General features: G+C 47.9%; 2 protein-coding genes across 2 annotated transcripts in view; one reads left to right on the top strand and one right to left on the bottom strand.

The window, feature by feature from the left end:
* tgfa (transforming growth factor, alpha) overlaps positions 1-6469 on the top strand; it is a 59600-nt gene extending 53131 nt beyond the window's left edge. The window contains exons 4-6 of the mRNA XM_070866161.1: positions 739-888; positions 4705-4808; positions 6092-6469. Of these exons, the coding sequence (XP_070722262.1) occupies positions 739-888; positions 4705-4808; positions 6092-6099 (262 nt within the window). The 3' untranslated portion in view covers positions 6100-6469. The remainder of the gene's footprint in view (positions 1-738; positions 889-4704; positions 4809-6091) is intronic.
* The window catches only part of LOC139235043 (aspartate aminotransferase, cytoplasmic-like), a 117316-nt gene continuing 99903 nt past the window's right edge, over positions 2882-20294 (bottom strand). Inside the window, exon 9 of the mRNA XM_070866159.1 lies at positions 2882-3949. Within this exon, the coding sequence (XP_070722260.1) occupies positions 3939-3949 (11 nt within the window). The 3' untranslated portion in view covers positions 2882-3938. The remainder of the gene's footprint in view (positions 3950-20294) is intronic.

The following is a 20294-nucleotide window of genomic DNA, read 5'->3' as shown; positions in this document are numbered from 1 at the left end:
GCCAGAGGTGATGGGTCACTCACTGAGGGTACAATTGGAGACACAGCCCTTCAGTCCGATCTGTTGGCTCTCTATCATGGGACATGCAGAACCTTCAGCAATTGATCCCAGCAAGTTATCCTCTTGCAGTAATTCAATGAGAAGAGACTCGTCAAGCTGGTGTATTGTGTCCAATTCTGGGCTCCGCACTTTAGGAAGAATGTGAAGGCCTTGAAGAGGGAGCAGAGGGGATTGACCAGACTGGTTTCAGGGATGAGGGACTTCAGTTACATGGAGAGACTGGAGAAGCTGGGGTTGTTCTCCTTAGAGCAGAGAAGGTTAAGGGGAGACTTGACAGGTGCTCAAAATTATGAAGGGATTTGATCGAGTAAATAAGGAGAAAGTGTTTCCACTGGCAGGAGGGTTGGTAACCAGAGGGACACAGATTTAAGATCATTGGCAAAAGAACTAGAGGAGATATGAGACATTTTATTGTGCAGCGAGTTGTTGTGATCGGGAACGCGCTGCCTGAAAGAGCGGTGGGAGCAGATTCAATCGTAACTTTCAAACGGGAATTGGATAAATACTTGAAAAGGAAAGGTTTGCAGAGCTGTGGGGAAAGAGCAGGGGGAGTGGGACTGATTGGATCGCTCGGGCACAGAGCCGGCACAGGGACGATGGGCCGAATGGCCTCCTTGTGTGCTGTATCATTCTGTGATTCTGAGAGTGTCTTTCTCAATGCAATGTTGTTTTTTGCAGCTGTCACCCTGGGTTTATCGGAATGCGATGTGAGCACGCTGACCTCCTCGCTGTGGTGGCCATCAAGCAGAAGCAGCAAGCGATTGCCACGTTAGTTGTAGTGTCTGTGATCGTCTCCGTCCTGCTGATTGCAGTTTGCGTCTTACTACAGTAAGTTCCATCTCTTGTAACGGGGTGGGTGGGTGGGGAGGTGGGTGGTGGGTGGGGGGGTGGGGTGGGGGCATGGGTTCGTGCTCAATTCTTTACCATGATTATTCAAAAACTGAGAGCGTTGGATAGTCTGATTTGAACACAAGCTGGCTTCACTAAACCTTTCAAAGAAAGAAGGAACTTGGATTTATATAGCGCCTTTCACGACCTCGGTGTCTCGAAGCGCTTTTCAGCCAATGAAGTACTTTTCAAGTGTAGTCACAATTGTAATGTAGGAAACGCGGCAGTCAGCCTTGGCTGTGAAGCACGGGACATACTGAGGTCGCGAAAGGTGTGCTATAAATGCAAGTCCTCTCTTCCTCTCTTTCTCTCCTTTTACTTTTTTCCTTTCTCTCTCTCTCTCTTTTTCTCTCACTCGTTCTCGCTCTCGCGCTCTCCCTATCGCGCGTGCTCACCCTTTCGCGCGCGCTCTCTTTCTCGCTCTCAGTCTGAGGAACTTGGCCCAGCGATGCAGTGGAGAGATGTTCGCAGGGAGAAGGTCTCCCATATTGAGACCACCCGGCCGACCATTTTCAATCTATTAAAGATCAGCGAGCGGATCAGGTGCCCATAACGTCCCAAGATGCACCTCCCCCGGGTGCGCTCATTGCAAGGGCCCCCAGAGCTCCGAATCACCCCAGAATAGGCCCTCTGTGCCACAGGTACCGAGCTGGTCAATCGGTCCTTCATAAACCTGTTGCAGAGTTTACCCCATGACCATCTCATTCTCCAGCTAACAACAACTTGCATTTATACAGCGCCTTTAACGTGGTTCAAACATCCGAAGGCACTTCACAGGAACGATTATAAGACACCGAGCCACAGAAGGAGAAATTTCGTGCAGGTGACCAAAAGTCAAAGTGGTTGGTTTTAAGGAGCGTCTTAAGGGAAGAGAGGCGGAGATGTTTAGGGAGGGAATTGTAGAGCTTAGGGCCCAGGCAGCTGAAGGCACGGCCGCCAGCACTAAATGCTTTAGGCAACGTTTCAAGTCCAATTAAAGAGGATAAGATTGACATTAAAGCAGTGGAGCGTTTGGCCACAGGCAGCCCAGCCCAAAGCAAGCTGTGATCCTGGGCGTCCGCGTCCACCAACGGTTCTGTCCACTGGGTTTTGGACTCGTTCTGAAATGGAGGCTTGTGCCTTTTACAAAACAGATCTGCTGCAGAGAGTGCTATGGCACAGAAGGAGGCCATTCGGCCCATCGTGCCTGTGCCGGCTCTGTGACACAGCGGTACAATCAGTCCTTCCCCACATCCCCGCAATTTGTTCCTTTTCTAGTATTTCCTTGGCTGTGAAGCGCTTTGTGACATCCGGTGGTCGTGAAAGGTGCTATATAAATGCACTTCTTTTTCTCTTTTTCTTTTATTTATCTAAATCCTTTTTGAAAGTTACGATTGAATTTGCTTCCACCGCCCTTTCAGCCAGATCACAACATCTCGCTGTGGAAAAAAGAATGTTTCCTCTACTCTCCCTCTGGTTCTTTTGTCATTTGCCTTCAATCTGACTCCTCTGGTTACCAACTCTCCTCCCAGTGGAAACCTATGTCCAGACCGACCGTCTCTATCAAAACCCCGTATCATTTTGAACAGCACTATTAAATCTCTCGTTAACCTTGTCTGCTCCAAGGAGAACAATCGCAGCGTCTCCAGTCCCACCACATAACCGAAGTCCCCTATCCCCGGTATTAATTAGTGTGGATTTGAGTTCAATGTTGCCAACGAAGACAGGAGCAACTCTAGGGACAGCCAGTTTGGAGTTGGAAAAGCAGAAAGTCAAACCTGCACGCCGAAACAGTTCACAGGAACAGGAGGAGGCCATTCAGCCCCTCGAGCCTGTTACACAGGAATGGGAGGCCATTCAGCCCCTCGAGCCTGTTACACAGGAACAGGAGGAGGCCATTCAGCCCCTCGAGCCTGTTACACAGGAACAGGAGGATCCCACTCAGCCACTCGATCCTGTTGCACAGGAACAGGAGGAGGCCCATTCAGCCCCTCGAGCCTGTTACATAGGAACAGGAGGCCATTCAGCCCCTCGAGCCAATTTCGCCATTCAATCAGATAACGGCTGATCTGTATCTCAGCTCCATCTACCCGCCTTGGCTCCATACCCTTGCCGAGCAAAAATCTACCACTCTCAGACTGGACATTATTCATTGAGCTCACATCTACTGCTTTTTATGGGAGAGAGTTCCAGACGTCTACCCATCTTTGCGTGAACAGTTGTTTCCCAACCTCTCTCCTGAATGGCCTGGCTCTGATTTTAATGTTATGTCCCCTTGTCCGAGTCTCCCCCCGCTGGGTTCTTTGCTTAAGAATTCATAGCAACACATTGCTATTAAGAACTGGTTGGTTTAGTAGCATGGGTTTAACAATCTCACTACACGTTACCATTTCATCCGCTAGGCTCACAACCACCTGCCCCATCGTTGATCCCCCGAACCCAACTGGCTGGGGTTTTATTCAGTTTTGTGAACATCACCATTCCCAGTGCAACAGCTCTACCAACCTGTGAGCATACTCCTGGGCATACATTACACCAACCAGCGGAAAAAGTTTTTCTCTCCCTACCTTATCAATACCTTACAAAATCCTAAAAAACCCTCAATCAAATCACCCCTTAACATAAGAACGTGAGAAATAGGAACAGGAGTAGGCTATCTGGTCCCTCGAGCCTGCTCCAACAGTATCGCCCTCTCTTCTCTCTTCGGCAGTCCCTCGGAGTCGAGGATGAGGGGTCCAATGTGGGACCTACAGTCTCTGTCACAGGTGGGGCAGACGGTGGTTGGAGGGACGGGTGGGTGGGGTGCCTGGTTTGCTGGGCGCTCGTTCCGCTGTCGACGCCTGGCTTCAGCTTGCTCTCAGCGAAGAGGCTCGAGGTGTTCAGCACCTTCCCGGATACTTCTCCTCCAGTTTGGGCAGTCTTGGGCCAGGGATTCCCAGGTGTCGGTGGGGCTGTTGCACGTTTTCAAGGAGGCTTTGAAACGTTTCCTCTGCCCACCTGGGGCTCGCTTGTCATGTCGGAGCTGTGTGTAGAGAAATTTAATAAAATCAAGATTGATCTGATCTTGGGCTCAGCTCCACTTCCCTTCCCTGCTCCCCATAACCCTTCACTCCCTTTATCGTTCAAAAATCTGTCGATCTCCACCTTAAATATATTCAATGACCCAGCCTCCACAGCTCTCTGGGGTAGAGAATTCCAAATATTCATGACCCTCTGAGAGAAGAAATTCCTCATCTCAGTTCTAAATAGGCGACCCGTTATTCTGAAACTATGCCCTCTAGTTCTAGATTCCCCCACGAGGGGAAACACCCTCTCTGCATCTACCCTGCCGAGCCTCCTCAGTATCGTATACGTTTCAATAAGATTACCTCTCATTCTTCTAAACTCCTAGGAGTATCGGCTCAACCTTTCTTCATAAGTCAACCACTTCATCTCCAGAATCAACCTAGTGAAACTTCTATGAACTGCCTCCAGTGCAAGTATATCCTTCTGTAAATACGGAGACCAAAACTGTGCGCAGTACTCCAGGTGTGGCCTCACCAATACCCTGTACAGTTGTAGCAGGACTTCTCTGCTTTTATACTCTGTCCCCCTTGCAATAAATGCTAACATTCCATTTGCCTTCCTCAATACTTGCTCTGCCTGCATACTAACTTTTTGTGTTTCATGCACAAAGACCCCCCGGTCCTCCTATGTCCCAATGTTACACAAGCCACTTGATATCCACGTTACTCCGGGTGTGACTAACCGGTCTCTCTGGTTTTCTCTCCCTGGCAGCTGCTGTCGGAAGCGGAGCAAGTGCGAGCTATGCCGACGGATGCTCACCCGACCTGAAGCCAGCCTGCTGAAGAGCGGACCCCCTGGCAGCCACGGAGACACAGGTAAGGGAAACCAGCCCCAAACGACCGCGCTCACTCACTCAGTTAACACACTTGCCGATTGCCGGCATTCAGTGCGCAGCTCTCTCGCCTCTGAGCCACAGCGTTGTGGGATCAAGTCCCAGTCCAGGGGCTCGAGCACAAAATCCAGGCCGACAATTAAGTGTCAGTACTGAGGGAGCGTTGCACTGTGGGAGGGGCAGTACTGAGGGAGCGTTGCACTGTGGGAGGGGCAGTACTGAGGGAGCGTTGCACTGTCGGAGGGGCAGTACTGAGGGAGCGTTGCACTGTCGGAGGGGCAGTACTGAGGGAGCGTTGCACTGTGGGAGGGGCAGTACTGAGGGAGCGTTGCGCTGTGGGAGGGGCAGTACTGAGGGAGCGTTGCACTGTGGGAGGGGCAGTACTGAGGGAGCGTTGCACTGTCGGAGGGGCAGTACTGAGGGAGCGTTGCACTGTGGGAGGGGCAGTACTGAGGGAGCGTTGCACTGTGGGAAGGGCAGTACTGAGGGAGCGTTGCACTGTGGGAGGGGCAGTACTGAGGGAGCGTTGCGCTGTGGGAGGGGCAGTACTGAGGGAGCGTTGCGCTGTGGGAGGGGCAGTAGTGAGGGAGCGTTGCACTGTGGGAGGGGCAGTACTGAGGGAGCGTTGCACTGTGGGAGGGGCAGTACTGAGGGAGCGTTGCACTGTGGGAGGGGCAGTACTGAGGGAGCGTTGCACTGTGGGAGGGGCAGTACTGAGGGAGTGCCGCACTGTCAGAGGGGCAGTACTGAGGGAGCGCTGCACTGTCAGAGATGCCGTCTTTCGGATGGGACCTTAAATAGAGGCCCCGTCTGCGCGCTCAGGTGGACGTAAAGATCCCACGGCACTATTTTGTAGTAATCAGTGGAGTTATCCCCGGTGTCTTGGCCATTATTTAACTCTCAACCTACATCACTTAAAAAAAGACAGATCTCTGAGGTGGTTATGAAAGATCCCATGGTTCTATTTAGAAGAGCAGGGGAGTTATCCCCAGTGACCTGGGTAATGTATATCCCTCAACCAACATCACTGAAACAGATTACCTGGTCATTCTCAAACTGCTGTTGCCGCGTTTCCCACATTACAACTGTGACTACATTCCAAAAGTATTTCATTGGCTGTAAAGCGCTCTAGGTTGTCTTGAGGTCATGAAGGGTCGTGGAGAAATGCAAGTCTTTTTAACGTAACGAGCTTGAACTTTAAGGTTGTGTTCCCAATGGCAATGTCTGTTCTAACATCTCTTCTCTTTGCCTTTCTGTTGCGGACAGGGGTGTGAGAGGTGGTGCGATGTGCCAAGTGCTGGCCACTTCTGACCTCCACCCATCTCTGCACTGCCACAGCACGGTAACGGGCACCCGACCTCTACATTCCTGCCACGCCCGCGGCAACCTCACCTCCAGGTAGAAGCACCACGTCTGCCGAGGGGACAACCGAAAATATTTTGTACTATGTGGGACTTCCATTTTGTTTTTTTTTTGTTTTTGTTTAACTTGTCGCTTAATTTATAGAGATGTTGGAGTTAACACGTGAAGAAGGCTATTTCCTCTTCAGAAATTACAGAATGTAAGCGAAAAATAGCCGTGGGATTGTTTGATTATTTAAGGACCAGAAAAGTACTCAAATTATATGTGAAACTATTTAAACTTCTTACACATGAAAATAAACCTTTTTTTTTAATATATGAATGTCTCTGTCACGTGGTGTCGAGTCAGGAAATGCAGATATTCAAAAGGGAATTGGACACACATTTACCATACAGCACAGAAAGAGGCCATTCGGCCCATCGTGCCTGTGCTGGCTCGTTGAAAGAGCAATCACTACCTCCATCACTGAAACAGATTATCTGGTCATTATCACATTGCTGTTTATGGGAGCTTGCTGTGCACAAATTGGCTGCTGCGGTTCCCACATTACAACAGTGCCTACACTTCAAAAAGTACTTCATTGAAAAGTAAGAGTTGCATTTATGTCGCGCCTTTCATGACCACCGGACGTCTCAAAGCGCTTTACAGCCAATGAAGTACTTTTGGAGTGTAGTCACTGTTGTAATGTGGGAAACGCGGCAGTCAATTGGCGCACAGCAAGCTCCCACAAACAGCAATGTGATCATGACGGATATAAAAGGGGTCAGAGGGTCTAGCAAGGAGGAGGAACTGAGGGAAATCCTTATTAGTCGGGAAATTGTGTTGGGGAAATTGAGGGGATTGAAGGCCGATAAATCCCCAGGGCCTGATGGACTGCATCCCAGAGTACTTAAGGAGGTGGCCTTGGAAATAGCGGATGCATTGACAGTCATTTTCCAACATTCCATTGACTCTGGATCAGTTCCTATGGAGTGGAGGGTAGCCAATGTAACCCCACTTTTTAAAAAAGGAGGGAGAGAGAAAACAGGGAATTATAGACCGGTCAGCCTGACATCGGTAGTGGGTAAAATTATTAAGGATGTCATAGCAGTGCATTTGGAAAGAGGTGACATGATAGGTCCAAGTCAACATGGATTTGTGAAAGGGAAATCATGCTTGACAAATTTTCTGGAATTTTTTGAGGATGTTTCCAGTAGAGTGGACAAGGGAGAACCAGTCGATGTGGTATATTTGGACTTTCAGAAGGCTTTCGACAAGGTCCCACACAAGAGATTAATGTGCAAAGTTAAAGCACATGGGATTGGGGGTAGTGTGCTGACTTGGATTGAGAACTGGTTGTCAGACAGGAAGCAAAGAGTAGGAGTAAATGGGGACTTTTCAGAATGGCAGGCAGTGACTAGTGGGGTACCGCAAGGTTCTGTGCTGGGGCCCCAGCTGTTTACACTGTACATTAATGATTTAGACGAGGGGATTAAATGTAGTATCTCCAAATTTGCGGATGACACTAAGTTGGGTGGCAGTGTGAGCTGCGAGAGGGATGCTATGAGGCTGCAGAGCGACTGGGATAGGTTAGGTGAGTGGGCAAATGCATGGCAGATGAAGTATAATGTGGATAAATGTGAGGTTATCCACTTTGGTGGTAAAAACAGAGAGACAGACTATTATCTGAATGGTGAAGATTAGGAAAAGGGGAGGTGCAACGAGACCTGGGTGTCATGGTACATCAGTCATTGAAGGTTGGCATGCAGGTTAAGAAAGCAAATGGCATGTTGGTCTTCATAGCGAGGGGATTTGAGTACAGGGGCAGGGAGGTGTTGCTACAGTTGTACAGGGCCTTGGTGAGGCCACACCTGGAGTATTGTGTACAGTTTTGGTCTCCTAACCTGAGGAAGGACATTCTTGCTATTGAGGGAGTGCAGCGAAGGTTCACCAGACTGATTCCCGAGATGGCGGGACTGACATATCAAGAAAGACTGGATCAACTGGGCTTGTATTCACTGGAGTTCAGAAGAATGAGAGGGGACCTCATAGAAACGTTTATAATTCTGACGGGGTTAGACAGGTTAGATGCAGGAAGAATGTTCCCAATGTTGGGGAAGTCCAGAACCAGGGGACACAGTCTAAGGATAAGTGGTAAGCCATTTAGGACCGAGATGAGGAGAAACAACTTCACCCAGAGAGTGGTGAACCTGTGGAATTCTCTACCACAGAAAGTTGTTGAGGCCAATTCACTAAATATATTCAAAAAGGAGTTAGATGAGGGGGATCAAGGGGTATGGCGAGAAAGCAGGAAGGGGGTACTGAAGTTGAATTTTCAGCCATGAACTCATTGAATGGCGGTGCAGGCTTGAAGGGCCGAATGGCCTACTCCTGCACCTATTTTCTATGTTTCTATGACCAGATAGTCTGTTTTGTTGAGTGAGGGATAAATATTGGCCCCAGGACACCGGGGATAACTTCCCCCCTGCTCTTCGAAATAGTGCCGTGGGATCCATTACCTCCTGAGGGGGCAGATGGGGCCTCGGTTTAACATCTCATCTGAAAGACGACATCTCCGACAGTGCGGCACTCCCTCAGCACTGCACTGGGAGTTTTCAGCCTCGATTTTCGTACTCAAGTCCCTGGAGTGGGATTTGAACCCTCAACCTTCTGACTCCGAGGCAAGTGTGCTGCCCACTGAGCCACAGCTGACACTGAGGGACACTCTGGAGCGACCTGAGGTTGTGAAAGGTACTGTGCCAATACAAGTCTTTCTTTTTGTTTTATTGGGCCCAAGTTTTTAGAGCTACAACTATTTTAGTTGAAACCATAAACCATAAATAATTAAAGGGGGCACTAAAACCGACAAAGAAACAAATTAAGTTTTTAATCGTAAACTTAAATCAAATTAAAATTCTGTTCCCGGGGTGGTGATGCACTCCAGTCCCTCCGGCGCCCACCTCACGCGGAAGGCCGCGAGCGTACCGGTGGACACCGTGTGCTCCATCTCCAGGGACGCCCTGGCTCGGATGTACCCGCGGAAGAGAAGCAGGCAGTCGAGCTGAACGACCCCCTCAACCGCCCGCTGCCTGGAATTTGACAGCTACATCACCAGGCAAGAAGCTCTCTCTCTCATTGGCTGCTTACACCAACACCACTTCCTGTCTGGGAATGTTAGTCACATGACTAGTCACCTGCTCACAGAGGAAGTTAGGTAATTGCTTCAGGAAGAGGTATCATTTTACATCTGTTGAAAGGGCTCGAGAGGGAGAAGAGAGCGGAGGAATTCAGGTCTCCAACAACAACAACTTCCATTTATACAGCGCCTTTAACATAGTAAAACATCCCCAGGTGCTTCACAGAAGCAATTATTAAACAAAATTTGACACTGAGCCACATAAGGAGATATAAGGACAGGTGACCAAAAGCTTGGTCAAAGAGGTAGATTTTAAGGAGCGTCTTAAAGGAGAAAAGAGAGGCGGAGAGATTTGGGCAGGGAGTTCCAGAGCTTGGGGCCCAGGCAGCTGAAGGCACAGCCACCAATGGTGGAGTGATGGAAATCATGGGATGTACAAGAGGGCAGAATTGGAGGATCGTGGAGATCTCGGCGGTTTGTCGGGCTGAAAGTGATTCAATCGTCTGTTAGAAGTTGTCATAAATGATAATTCCCATATTATACTGAACTATTTTCACCCAATTACTAAAAATAGTTAAAATGTGGTGATTTTCTCCTCTTAAAAGATAAGTTTAAAAAAAAAACTTTCTGGTTTGACTAGATTTATTTGACTAATACTCTGAATTATTTATATCTGATTAAAATGAGGCGTTATAAGGTTATCTGATGCTCAATAACGTGAATAAATCAGATCAAACCCCACGGCAGATTAATGAAAATGTCAATTCTATTCATTTAAACCCATTTTGAAAATAATTCACTGTGAGTACGTTTGTGAAGGGCAAATATACATTTATGATGAAGTTAGTGGATAGATTACATTGCTCTCCGTTTAATTTTATACAGTAGAGAAAATATATCTTGTATTTGATTTCCAATTCAGGCTTTGTTGCTGATTCTGGCTGATCTTTCTTATCAAATGTTAGACATTGCCTGTCCTAAATGTCCGAACTTGCACCCAGTCCCGCTCACCCATCACCCCTGTGCTCGCTGACCTACATTGGCTCCCGGTTAAGCAACGCCTCGATTTCACAATTCTCATCCTTGTTTACAAATCCCTCCATAACCTCGCCCCTCCCTATCTCTGTCATCTCCTCCAGCACCACAACCCCTCCCCCCCCCCCCCGAGATATCTGTGCTCCTCAAATTCTGAAATTCTGCCCTCTTGAGCATCCCTGATTATAATCGCACGACCATTGGTGGCTGTGCCTTCGGCTGCCTGGGCCCCAAGCTCTGGAACTCCCTCCCTAAACCTCTCCACCTCTCTACCTCTCTCCTCCTTTTAAGACCCTCCTTAAAAACTGCCTCTTTGACCTAGCTTTTGGTTGCCTGCGCTAATTTCTACTTATGCAGCTCAGTGTATTTACAAATACAAGTTGCTGTTGCACCAATTAAACCCATGCTGCACATCTTGATGTCCTTCCCCTGTCTGATGCCATTCTGCCACAAACCTGGTATATCCTTTTGCAACTAGTGAACAAACTGCAGCTTGCTGGGGAGGGTTTAAACTAATATGGCAGGGGGATGGGAATCTACGCAGGGAGGCAGAGGGAAGTAAAAAGGGGGCAGAAGCAATTGGTAGGAAGGAGAAAAATAAGACTGGAGTGCAGAGAAATCAATAGCAAAAATCAAAAAGGGCCACACTACAACATAATTCTAAAAGGACAAAGCGTGTTTAAAAAAACAAGCCTGAAGGCTCTGAGTCTCAATGTGAGGAGCATTCGTAATAAGGTGGGTGAATTAACTGCGCAGATAGCTGTTAACGGATATGATGTAATTGGGATTATGGAGACATGGTTCCAGGGTGACCAAGGCTGGAACTCAACATCCAGGGGTATTCAATATTCAGGAAGGCTAGACAGGAAGGAAAAGGAGGTGGGGTAGTGTTACTGGTCGAAGAGGAGATTAACGCAATAGTAAGGAAGGATATTAGCTTGGGTGATGTGGAATCTATATGGGTAGAGCTGCGAAACACCAAAGGGCAGAAAACACTAGTGGGAGATATGTGCAGGCCACCAAACAGTAGTAGTGAGGTTGGGGATGGCATCAAACAGGAAATTAGGGATGCGTGCAATAAAGGTACAGCAGTTATCATGGGTGACTTTAATCTACATATTGGGCCCAAGTTTCCACATGATTTGCGCCTGATTTTTAGGAGCAACTGGTGGAGAGCGGACTATCTTAGAAGTCGCAATTGTCCACATTTTTTTTTCTGCAGTCCTAGTCAGGTAGAACAGTTCCACTTTGGAACAGAATTTTTTCTTCAAAAGGGGGCGTGTCCGGCCACTGACGCCTGATTTCAAAGTTTCCACAGTGAAAACGTACTCCAAACTAACTTAGAATGGAGCAAGTGAAGATTTTTGTAGAACTGAAAAAACCTTGTCTACACATTAAAAAATCAGGCGCAGGTTACAAATTAGGCGTCCAGAACGAGGTGGGGGGGGGGCGGGAAGGGAAGGGAAGTCATTAAACTCTATAATAAATCCTTATTTATACTTCTACAAATATTATACAAATAAATCCAACCTGAATAAACATTTATAAGCAAAGAAAAGATTAAATAAACCATCTTCCTACCTGTGTGAAAGTGCTTCAGCCAGGGAGAATTCTGCAGGCGTTCGTTCCCACAGGGGGTGGGGGAGGAGATAGCCGTTCGTTCCCGCGGGGGGGGGGAGGAGAAAGCCATTCATTCCTGCGGGGGTGGGGGGAGGAGATAGCCGTTTGTTCCCGCGGGGGTGGGGGGAGGGGGAGGGAAACGGCTGCCTCAACTTTCTGAGGCTTCCTGCAGCCTTCTCCGTGCTGATGTGCTGATGGCAATGTGCTTTTATTAAAAAATGTTCAACAATTAAACAGCTACAAAGAACTACAAAAATGGCCGAGTGCCAATGTTTCCTTCACACTGCGCGTGCGCGAACGCTCCAACGCGTACGTGCAGTGTTGCTGGCAGGAAAAAAACTCATTTAAATGGTACCCGCCCCCTCCCACTTACAAAATCGGCACGAGTGTAGGCTCCGCCCCCCTGGGCGCCGCGCCAAACAGACAAGGAGCTGCAGGGCGCTCCAGAATCACGCGGTTTTTTTCCGGCGCCGTTTTAGGCACGAAAAACAGGCGCCCAGCTTGGAGGGGCGCCCGTTTTTTATCGTGTGGAAACTTGGGCCCTTAGATTGGGCTAACCAAACTGGTAGCAGTACTGTGGAGGAGGATTTCCTGGATGTATAAGAAATGGTTTTCTGGACCAATATGTCAAGGAACCAACTACAGAGCAGGCCATCCTCAACTGGGTGATGTGTAATGAGAGAGGATTAATTAGCAATCTGGTCATGTGACCTTGGGGAAGAGTGACCATATATGGTAGAATTCTTCATTAAGATGGAGAGTGACACAGTTAATTCAGAGACTAGGGTCCTGAACTTAAAGAGAGGTAACTTCAATGGTATAAGATGTGAATTGGCTAGGATAGACTGGCGAATGATACCTAAATCATCATCATCATCATAGGCAGTCCCTCGGGATTGAGGAAGACTTGCTTCCACCCCTGAAGTGAGTTTTTTGGTGGCTCAGCCACAGACTCTGTCACAGGTGGGACAGATAGTCCTTGAGGGGAGGGGTGGGTGGGACAGGTTTACCGCACGCTCCTTCCGCTGCCTGCGCTTGATTTCTCCATGCTCTCGGCATTGAGACTCGAGGTGCTCAGCGCCCTCTTGGATGCACTTCCTCCACTTAGGGCAGTCTTGGGCCAGGGACTCCCAGGTGTCAGTGGGGATGTCGCACTTTATTAGAGAGGCTTCGAGGGTGATCTTGTAGCATTTCCGCTGCCCACCTTTGGCTCGTTTGCCGTGAAGGAGCTCCGAGTAGAGCACTTGCTTTGGGAGTCTCGTGTCTGGCATGCAGATTATGTGGCCTGCCCAACAGAGCTGATCGAGTGTGGTCAGTGTTTCAACGAGGACGCTGATGTTGGTGCGCCTGTCCTCCCAGGGGATTTATAGGATCTTGCGGAGACATCGTTGTTGAGGTGTCAACTGTACATGGTCCATATCTCTGAGCCATATAGGAGGGCAGGTATTACTATAGCCCTGTAGACCATGAGCTTGTTGGCAGTTTTCAGGGCCTGGTCTTCAAATACTCTTTTCCTCAAGTGGCTGAAGGCTGCACTGGCACACAGGAGGCGGTGTTGGATCTCGTTGTCGATGCCTGCTCTTGTTGATAGGAGGCTCCCAAGATATGGGAAGTGGTCCACAGTGCACTTAAAGGGCTGACCGTGGATAGGCAATGGCAGACATTTAAAGATCACATGAATGAACTACAAGAATTGTACATCCCTGTCTGGTGTAAAAATAAAAAGGGAAAGGTGGCTCAACCGTGGCTAACGAGGGAAATTAGGGATAGTGTTAAATTCAAGGAAGAGGCATATAAATTGGCCAGAAAAAGCAGCAAACCTGAGGACTGGGAGAAATTTAGAATCCAGCAGAGGAGGATTAAGGGTTTAATTAGGAGGGGGATAATAGAGTATGAGAGTAAGCTTGTAGGGAACATAAAAACTGACTGCAAAAGCTTCTATAGATATGTAAAGAGAAAAAGTTTAGTGAAGACTAACGTAGGTCCCTTGCAGTCAGAATCAGGTGAACTCATAATGGGGAACAAGGAAATGGCAGACCAATTGAACAAATATTTTGGTTCTGTCTTCACTAAGAAAGACACGAATAACCTCCCGAAAATAATAGGGGACCAAGGGTCTAGTGAGAAGGAGGAAATTGTGTTCGGGAAATTGATGGGATTGAAGGCCAATAAATCCCCAGGGCCAGATAGTCTGCATACCAGAGTATTTAAGGAAGTGGCCCTAGAAATAGTGGATGCATTGGTGGTCATTTTCCAACATTCTAAAGACTCTGGTTCAGTTCCTATGGATTAGAGGGTAGCTAATGTAACCCCACTTTTTAAAAAAGGAGAGAGAAAACGGGGAATTATAGACCGGTTTGCCTGATATCAGTAGTGGGGAAAATGTTGGAATCAATTATTAAAGAAGTAATAGCAGCGCATTTGGAAAGCAGTGACAAGATCGGTCCAAGTCAGCATGGATTTATGAAGGGGAAATCATTCTTGACAAATCTTCTAGAATTTTTTGAGGATGTAACTAGTAGAGTGGACAAGGGAGAACCAGTGGATGTAGTGTATTTGGACTTTCAAAAGGCTTTTGACAAGGTCCCATACAAGAGATTAATGTGCAAAATTATAGCACATGGTATTGGGGGTAATGTATTGACGTGGATAGAGAACTGATTGACAGATAGGAAACAAAGAGTAGGAATAAACGGGTCCTTTTCAGAATGGCAGGCAGTGACTAGTGGGGTACCGCAAGGTTCAGTGCTGGGACCCCAGCTATTTACAATATACATTAATGATTTAGACGAAGGAACTGAATGTAATATCTCCAAGTTTGCAGATGACACTAAGCTGGGTGGCAGTGTGAGCTGTGAGGAGGATGCTAAGAGGCTGCAGGGTGACTTGGACAGGTTAGGTTTGTGGGAGATGCAGTATAATGTAGATAAATGTGAGATTATCCACTTTGGTGACAAAAACAGGAAGGCAGAATATTATCTGACTGGTGACAGATTAGGAAAAGGGGAGGTGCAACGAGACCTGGGTGTCATGGTACATCAGTCATTGAAAGTTGGCATGCAGGTACAGCAGGTGGTGAAGAAGGCAAATGGCATGTTGGCCTTCAGAGCGAGAGGATTTGAGTATCGGAGCAGAGAGGTCTTACTGCAGTTGTACAGAGCCTTGGTGAGGCCACACTTTGAATATTGTGTACAGTTTTGGTCCCTTAATCTGAGGAAGGACATTCTTGCTATTGTGAGAGTGCAACGAAGGTTCACCAGACTGATGCCCAGGATGGCAGGACTGACATATGAAGAAAGACTGGATCGACTAGGCTTATATTCACTGGAATTTAGAAGAATGAGAGGTGATCTCATAGAAATATATAAAATTCTGACAGGATTGGACAGGTTAGATGCAGGAAGAATGTTCCCAATGTTGGGGAAGTCCAGAACCAGGGGTCACAGTCTAAGGATAAGGAGTAAGCCATTTAGGACCGAGATGAGGAGAAACTTCTTCACCCAGAGAGTGGTGAACCTGTGGAATTCTCGACCACAGAAAGTTGTTGAGGCCAATTCACTAAATATATTCAAAAAGGAGTTAGTAGATGTAGTCCTTACTACTAGGGGGATCAAGGGGTATGGCGAGAAAGCAGGAATGGGCTACTGAAGTTGCATGTTCAGCCATGAACTCATTGAATGGCGGTGCAGGCTCGAAGGGCTGAATGGCCTACTCCTGCACCTATTTTCTTTGTTTCTATGACATGTTAAATGCAGGAAGTCCAGAACCAGGGGTCACAGTCTAAGGACAAGGGGTAAGTCATTTAGAACCGAGATGAGGAGAAACTTCTTCACTCAGAGAATTGTGAACCTGTGGAATTCTCTACCACAGAAAATTGTTGAGGCCAGTTCATTGGATATATTCAAAAGGGAGTTAGATGTGGCCCTTACAGCTAAAGGGATCAAGGGGTATGGAGAGAAAGTAGGAATGGGGCACTGAAGTTGCATGATCAGCCATGATCATATTGAATGGTGGTGCAGGCTCAAAGGGTCGAATGGCCTACTCCTGCACCTATTTTCTATGTTATGGCTCTCCCATCTTTGTGTTTTTAATTCTAATGGAATATGGGCATCGCTGGCAAGGCCAACATTTATTGCCCATCCCTAGTTGCCCCGCGAAGGTGGTGGTGAGCCGCCGCCTTCTTGAACCACTGGTAGTGGGTTTGATAAGAACATAAGAAATAGGAGCAGGAGTTGGCCATTTGACCCCTCGAGCCTGCTCCGCCATTAAATAAGTTCATGGCTGATCTGATTCTGGCCTCAACTCCACTTCCCTGCCCTCTCCCCATAACCCTTGACTCCCTTATCATTCAAAAATCTGTCTATCTCCACCTTAAATATATTAAATGACCCAGCTTCCACAGCTCTCTGGGGCAGAGAATTCCAAAGTTTCATGACCCTCAGAGAGAAGAAATTCCTCATCTCCATTTTGAATGGGTGACCCCTTATTCTGAAACTATGCCCCCTAGTTGTAGATTCCCCCACGAGGGGAAACATCCTCTCTGCATCTACCCTGTCAAGCCCCCTCAGAATCTCATATGTTTCAATAAGATCACCTCTCATTCTTCTAAACTCCAAAGAGTATCGGCCCAACCTGCTTAACCTTCCTTCATAAGACAACCCCTTCATCTCTGGAATCAACCTAGTGAACCTTCTCTGAACTGCCTCCAATGCAAGTATATCCCTCCTTAAATACGGAGACCAAAACTGTACGCAGTACTCAAGGTGTGGCCTCACCAATACCCTGTACAGTTGTAGCAGGACCGCTCTGCTCTTATACTCTATCCCCTTGCAATAAAGGCCAACATTCCCTTTGCCATCCTGATTACTTGCTGTACCTGTATACTAATTTTTTGTGTTTCATGCACAAGGAGTAGCTGGCTAGTTCACTTCAGAGGGCAGTTAAGAGTTAACCATGTCGTGTTGGGACTGGAGTCATCTGTCGGCCCAGACCGGGTAAGGACGGCAGGTTTTCTTCCCGAAAGGACATTAATGGACCAGTTGGGTTTTTACGGACAAACCGACTGCTTCGTGGTCACTTTTACTGACACCAGATTTTCTTTAAACAGAGTTCAAATTCTCAAAACTACCAGGGTGTAATCGGAACGGATGTTCTCTGGATTACTATGTAACCACTACACTACCACACCACTGGTGGGTGTTTGATGCAACTCACAGTGAATCAGCAACAATGACCAACCCACTCCTGATTTTCCAAACTGGACAACTCATTGCAACCTACTTTCCTACCACGAGCTGGAACCTTGTACTCGGTGGGGGTGCATGGCTCCAATCACACTCACTCCATGGCCAGTTTTTTTTTCCCCCGACAATAATTCCAGGGCAATAACTTACTGCTGAGCTCCCGGTCCCTCTGCTGATATTCTTCCGTGCTCCTCCAACGTTTGAGGAGCACGGAACTTTGCCTTATTTTGTCTGGCACGGTGCGGACACCATGCAGCCGATGAATTGCAGCCTATGAACGCAATTGTCGCAATTTGCACACAGCAAGATCCCATAAGTGAGGTGGGTTTTAGCAAGGGAGAAATTTTGGCCCGGACATTCATATCTGTCTGAATCGGCAAACGCCTCCAACAATGCGGCATTCTTTCAGTACTGATTGGCCTGTTAAAAAAAGCATACAGAATCCTTGGTTCTATAAATAGAGGCATTAAGTACAAAAGCAAGGAAGTTATGCTAAACCTTTATAAATCGCTGGTTAGGTCTCAATTGGAGTATTGTGTCCAATTCTGGGCACAGCACTTTCGAAAGGATGTCAAGGTCACGGAGAGGGTGTGGAGGAGATTTAATACAATGGTGCCAAGGATGAGACACTGGAGAAGCTGGGCTTGTTCTCCTTCGAGCAGAGAAGGTCAAGGAGAGATTTGACCGAGGTGTTCACAATTAGGAGGGGATTTGGCCGAGTAGCTAGGGAGAAACTGTTTCCAGTGGCAGGAGGGTCGGTAACCAGAGGACACGGATTTAAGGTAATTGGGAAAAGAACCAGAGGAGGAGATGAGGGGAAATTGTTTAATGCGCCCAGTTCATATAATCGGGGGTGCACTGTCTGAAAGGCCGGTGGGAGCAGAACCAACAGTAACTTTCAAAAGGGAATTGGATAAATACATGAAGGGAGAAATTTTGCAAAGCTACGGGGGAAAGATGGGGGACTAATTGATAGCTCTTTCAAAAAAACAGCTCAGGTATGATAACATAAGAAATAGGAGCAGGAGTCGGCCATTCGGCCCCTCAAGGCTACTCCGTTATTCAATGAGATCCTGGCTGATCATCAACCTTAACTCCACTTTCCCGCCCGATCCCCATATCCCTTGATTCCCTTAATATCTAAAAATCTATCGATCTCGGCCCTGAATATATTCCAGAGACTCCGCCTCCATAGCCCTCTGGGGCAGAGAATTCCAAAGATTCACCACCCTTTGAGTGAAGAAATTCCTCCTCATCTCTGTCCTAAATGGTCGACCCCTTAGCCTGAGACTGTGACCTCTGGTTCTAGACTCTCCAGCCCGGGGGAAACATCCTCCCTGCATCTACCCTGTCAATCCCCTTCAGAATCTTCAGAATGTTTCAATGAGATCACCTCTCATTCTTCTAAACTCCAGAGAGTATAGACCCAATCTAGACAATGGGCCAAATGGCCTTTTGTGCTTTGTGTTTCCGCTGCACTGAAGTGTGAGCCAAGATTAAGTGTCCCAGACTTGCAGTAGAGCTTGGACTCATGTGGAGAGCATTCCATCACACTCCTGATGTGTGCCTTGTCGATGGTGGAGAGGCTTTGGGTAATTCGGAGGTGAGTCACTCGCCACAGAATACCCAGCCTCTGACCTGCTCTCTGGGCTACGCCATTTATGTGGCTGGTCCAGTTGAGTATCTGGATGTTGATGGTGGAGAATTCAGCGATGGTAATGCCATTGATAGAACATAGCCTTTCATTTATCAAAAATTGAATTTTAATATTAGGGGAATCGTGGGGTGTGAGCACCAGAATTTCCGATAAGTATCTGGAGTTCAGTCGCAACTCAGCCCTGATCTCATTGAATGGTGGCTGAATGGCCTCCTGTTCCTGTGTAACAGGCTCGAGGGGCTGAATGGCCTCCTGTTCCTGTGTAACAGGCTCGAGGGGCTGAATGGCCTCCTCCTGTTCCTATGTAACAAGCTCAGGGGGCTGAATGGCCTCCTCCTGTTCCTGTGTAACAGGCTCGAGGGGCTGAATGGCCTCCTCCTGTTCCTGTGCAACAGGCTCGAGAGGCTTAATGGCCTCCTCCTGTTCCTGTGTAACAGGCTCGAGGGGCTGAATGGTCTACTCCTGTTCCTATGTAACAGGCTCGAGGGGCTGAATGGCCTCCTCCTGTTCCTGTGTAACAGGCTCGAGGGGCTGAATGGCCTCCTCCTGTTCCTGTGTAACAGGCTCGAGGGGCTGAATAGCCTCCTCCTGTTCCTGTGTAACAGGCTCGAGGGGCTGAATGGCCTCCTCCTGTTCCTGTGTAACAGTTCAAGGGGCTGAATGGCCTCCTCCTGTTCCTGAGTAACAGGCTCGAGGGGCTGAATGGCCTCCTCCTGTTCCTGTGTAACAATTCGAGGGGCTGAATGGCCTCCTCCTGTTCCTGTGTAACAGGCTTGAGGGGCTGAATGGCCTCCTCCTGTTCCTGTGTAATAAGCTCGAGGGGCTGAATGAGCTCCTCCTGTTCCTGTGTAACAGGCTCGAGGGGCTGAATGCCTTCCTTCCAGCTACTGCTCTCCTTCCAGCAAGTAAAGCTCCATGTCGGCACCACAAACTCACAAGCAAAAGGATCTGAGGAAAGACCAAATGCAAGGCAAGCTGAAGTGATTTGCTGCTCTTTCATTATAAGCCAGTATCGATCGGAAAAACAATTACCCTTAATTCTAACGCACAGGTGCTTCACCGGAGCGATTATCAAACAAAATTTGACACTGAGCCGCATGAGGAGAAATTTGGGCAGGTATCCAACAGCTTGGGCAAAGGTTTTAAGGACGTCTTAAAGGAGGAAAGGGAGGTAAAGAGGCTTAGGGAGGTGTCATGTATGTAGACCATGAATACGAACTGTATAGTCACATAAGGTGTGCCACCAGAGGGCACTGCGGTGGGAGAGCTGAGGGTCACCTGCATAGGTGTGCAGGGCCCAGTATCAAAGACTGCCCACCATGCTTGTGCCTCACTCTGGAGTTACAATAAATAGGACCAAGGTCACAACAGCTCAAGTACAATACTAGATCTCGTGGAGTCATTCATAAGAATACTAAAGACATAACAACTGGCGAC

The sequence above is a fragment of the Pristiophorus japonicus genome, chromosome 22, assembly GCF_044704955.1.
Source record: "Pristiophorus japonicus isolate sPriJap1 chromosome 22, sPriJap1.hap1, whole genome shotgun sequence".
NCBI classification, from domain to species: Eukaryota; Metazoa; Chordata; class Chondrichthyes; family Pristiophoridae; genus Pristiophorus; species Pristiophorus japonicus.
This window is presented reverse-complemented; position numbering and strand designations above follow the sequence as displayed.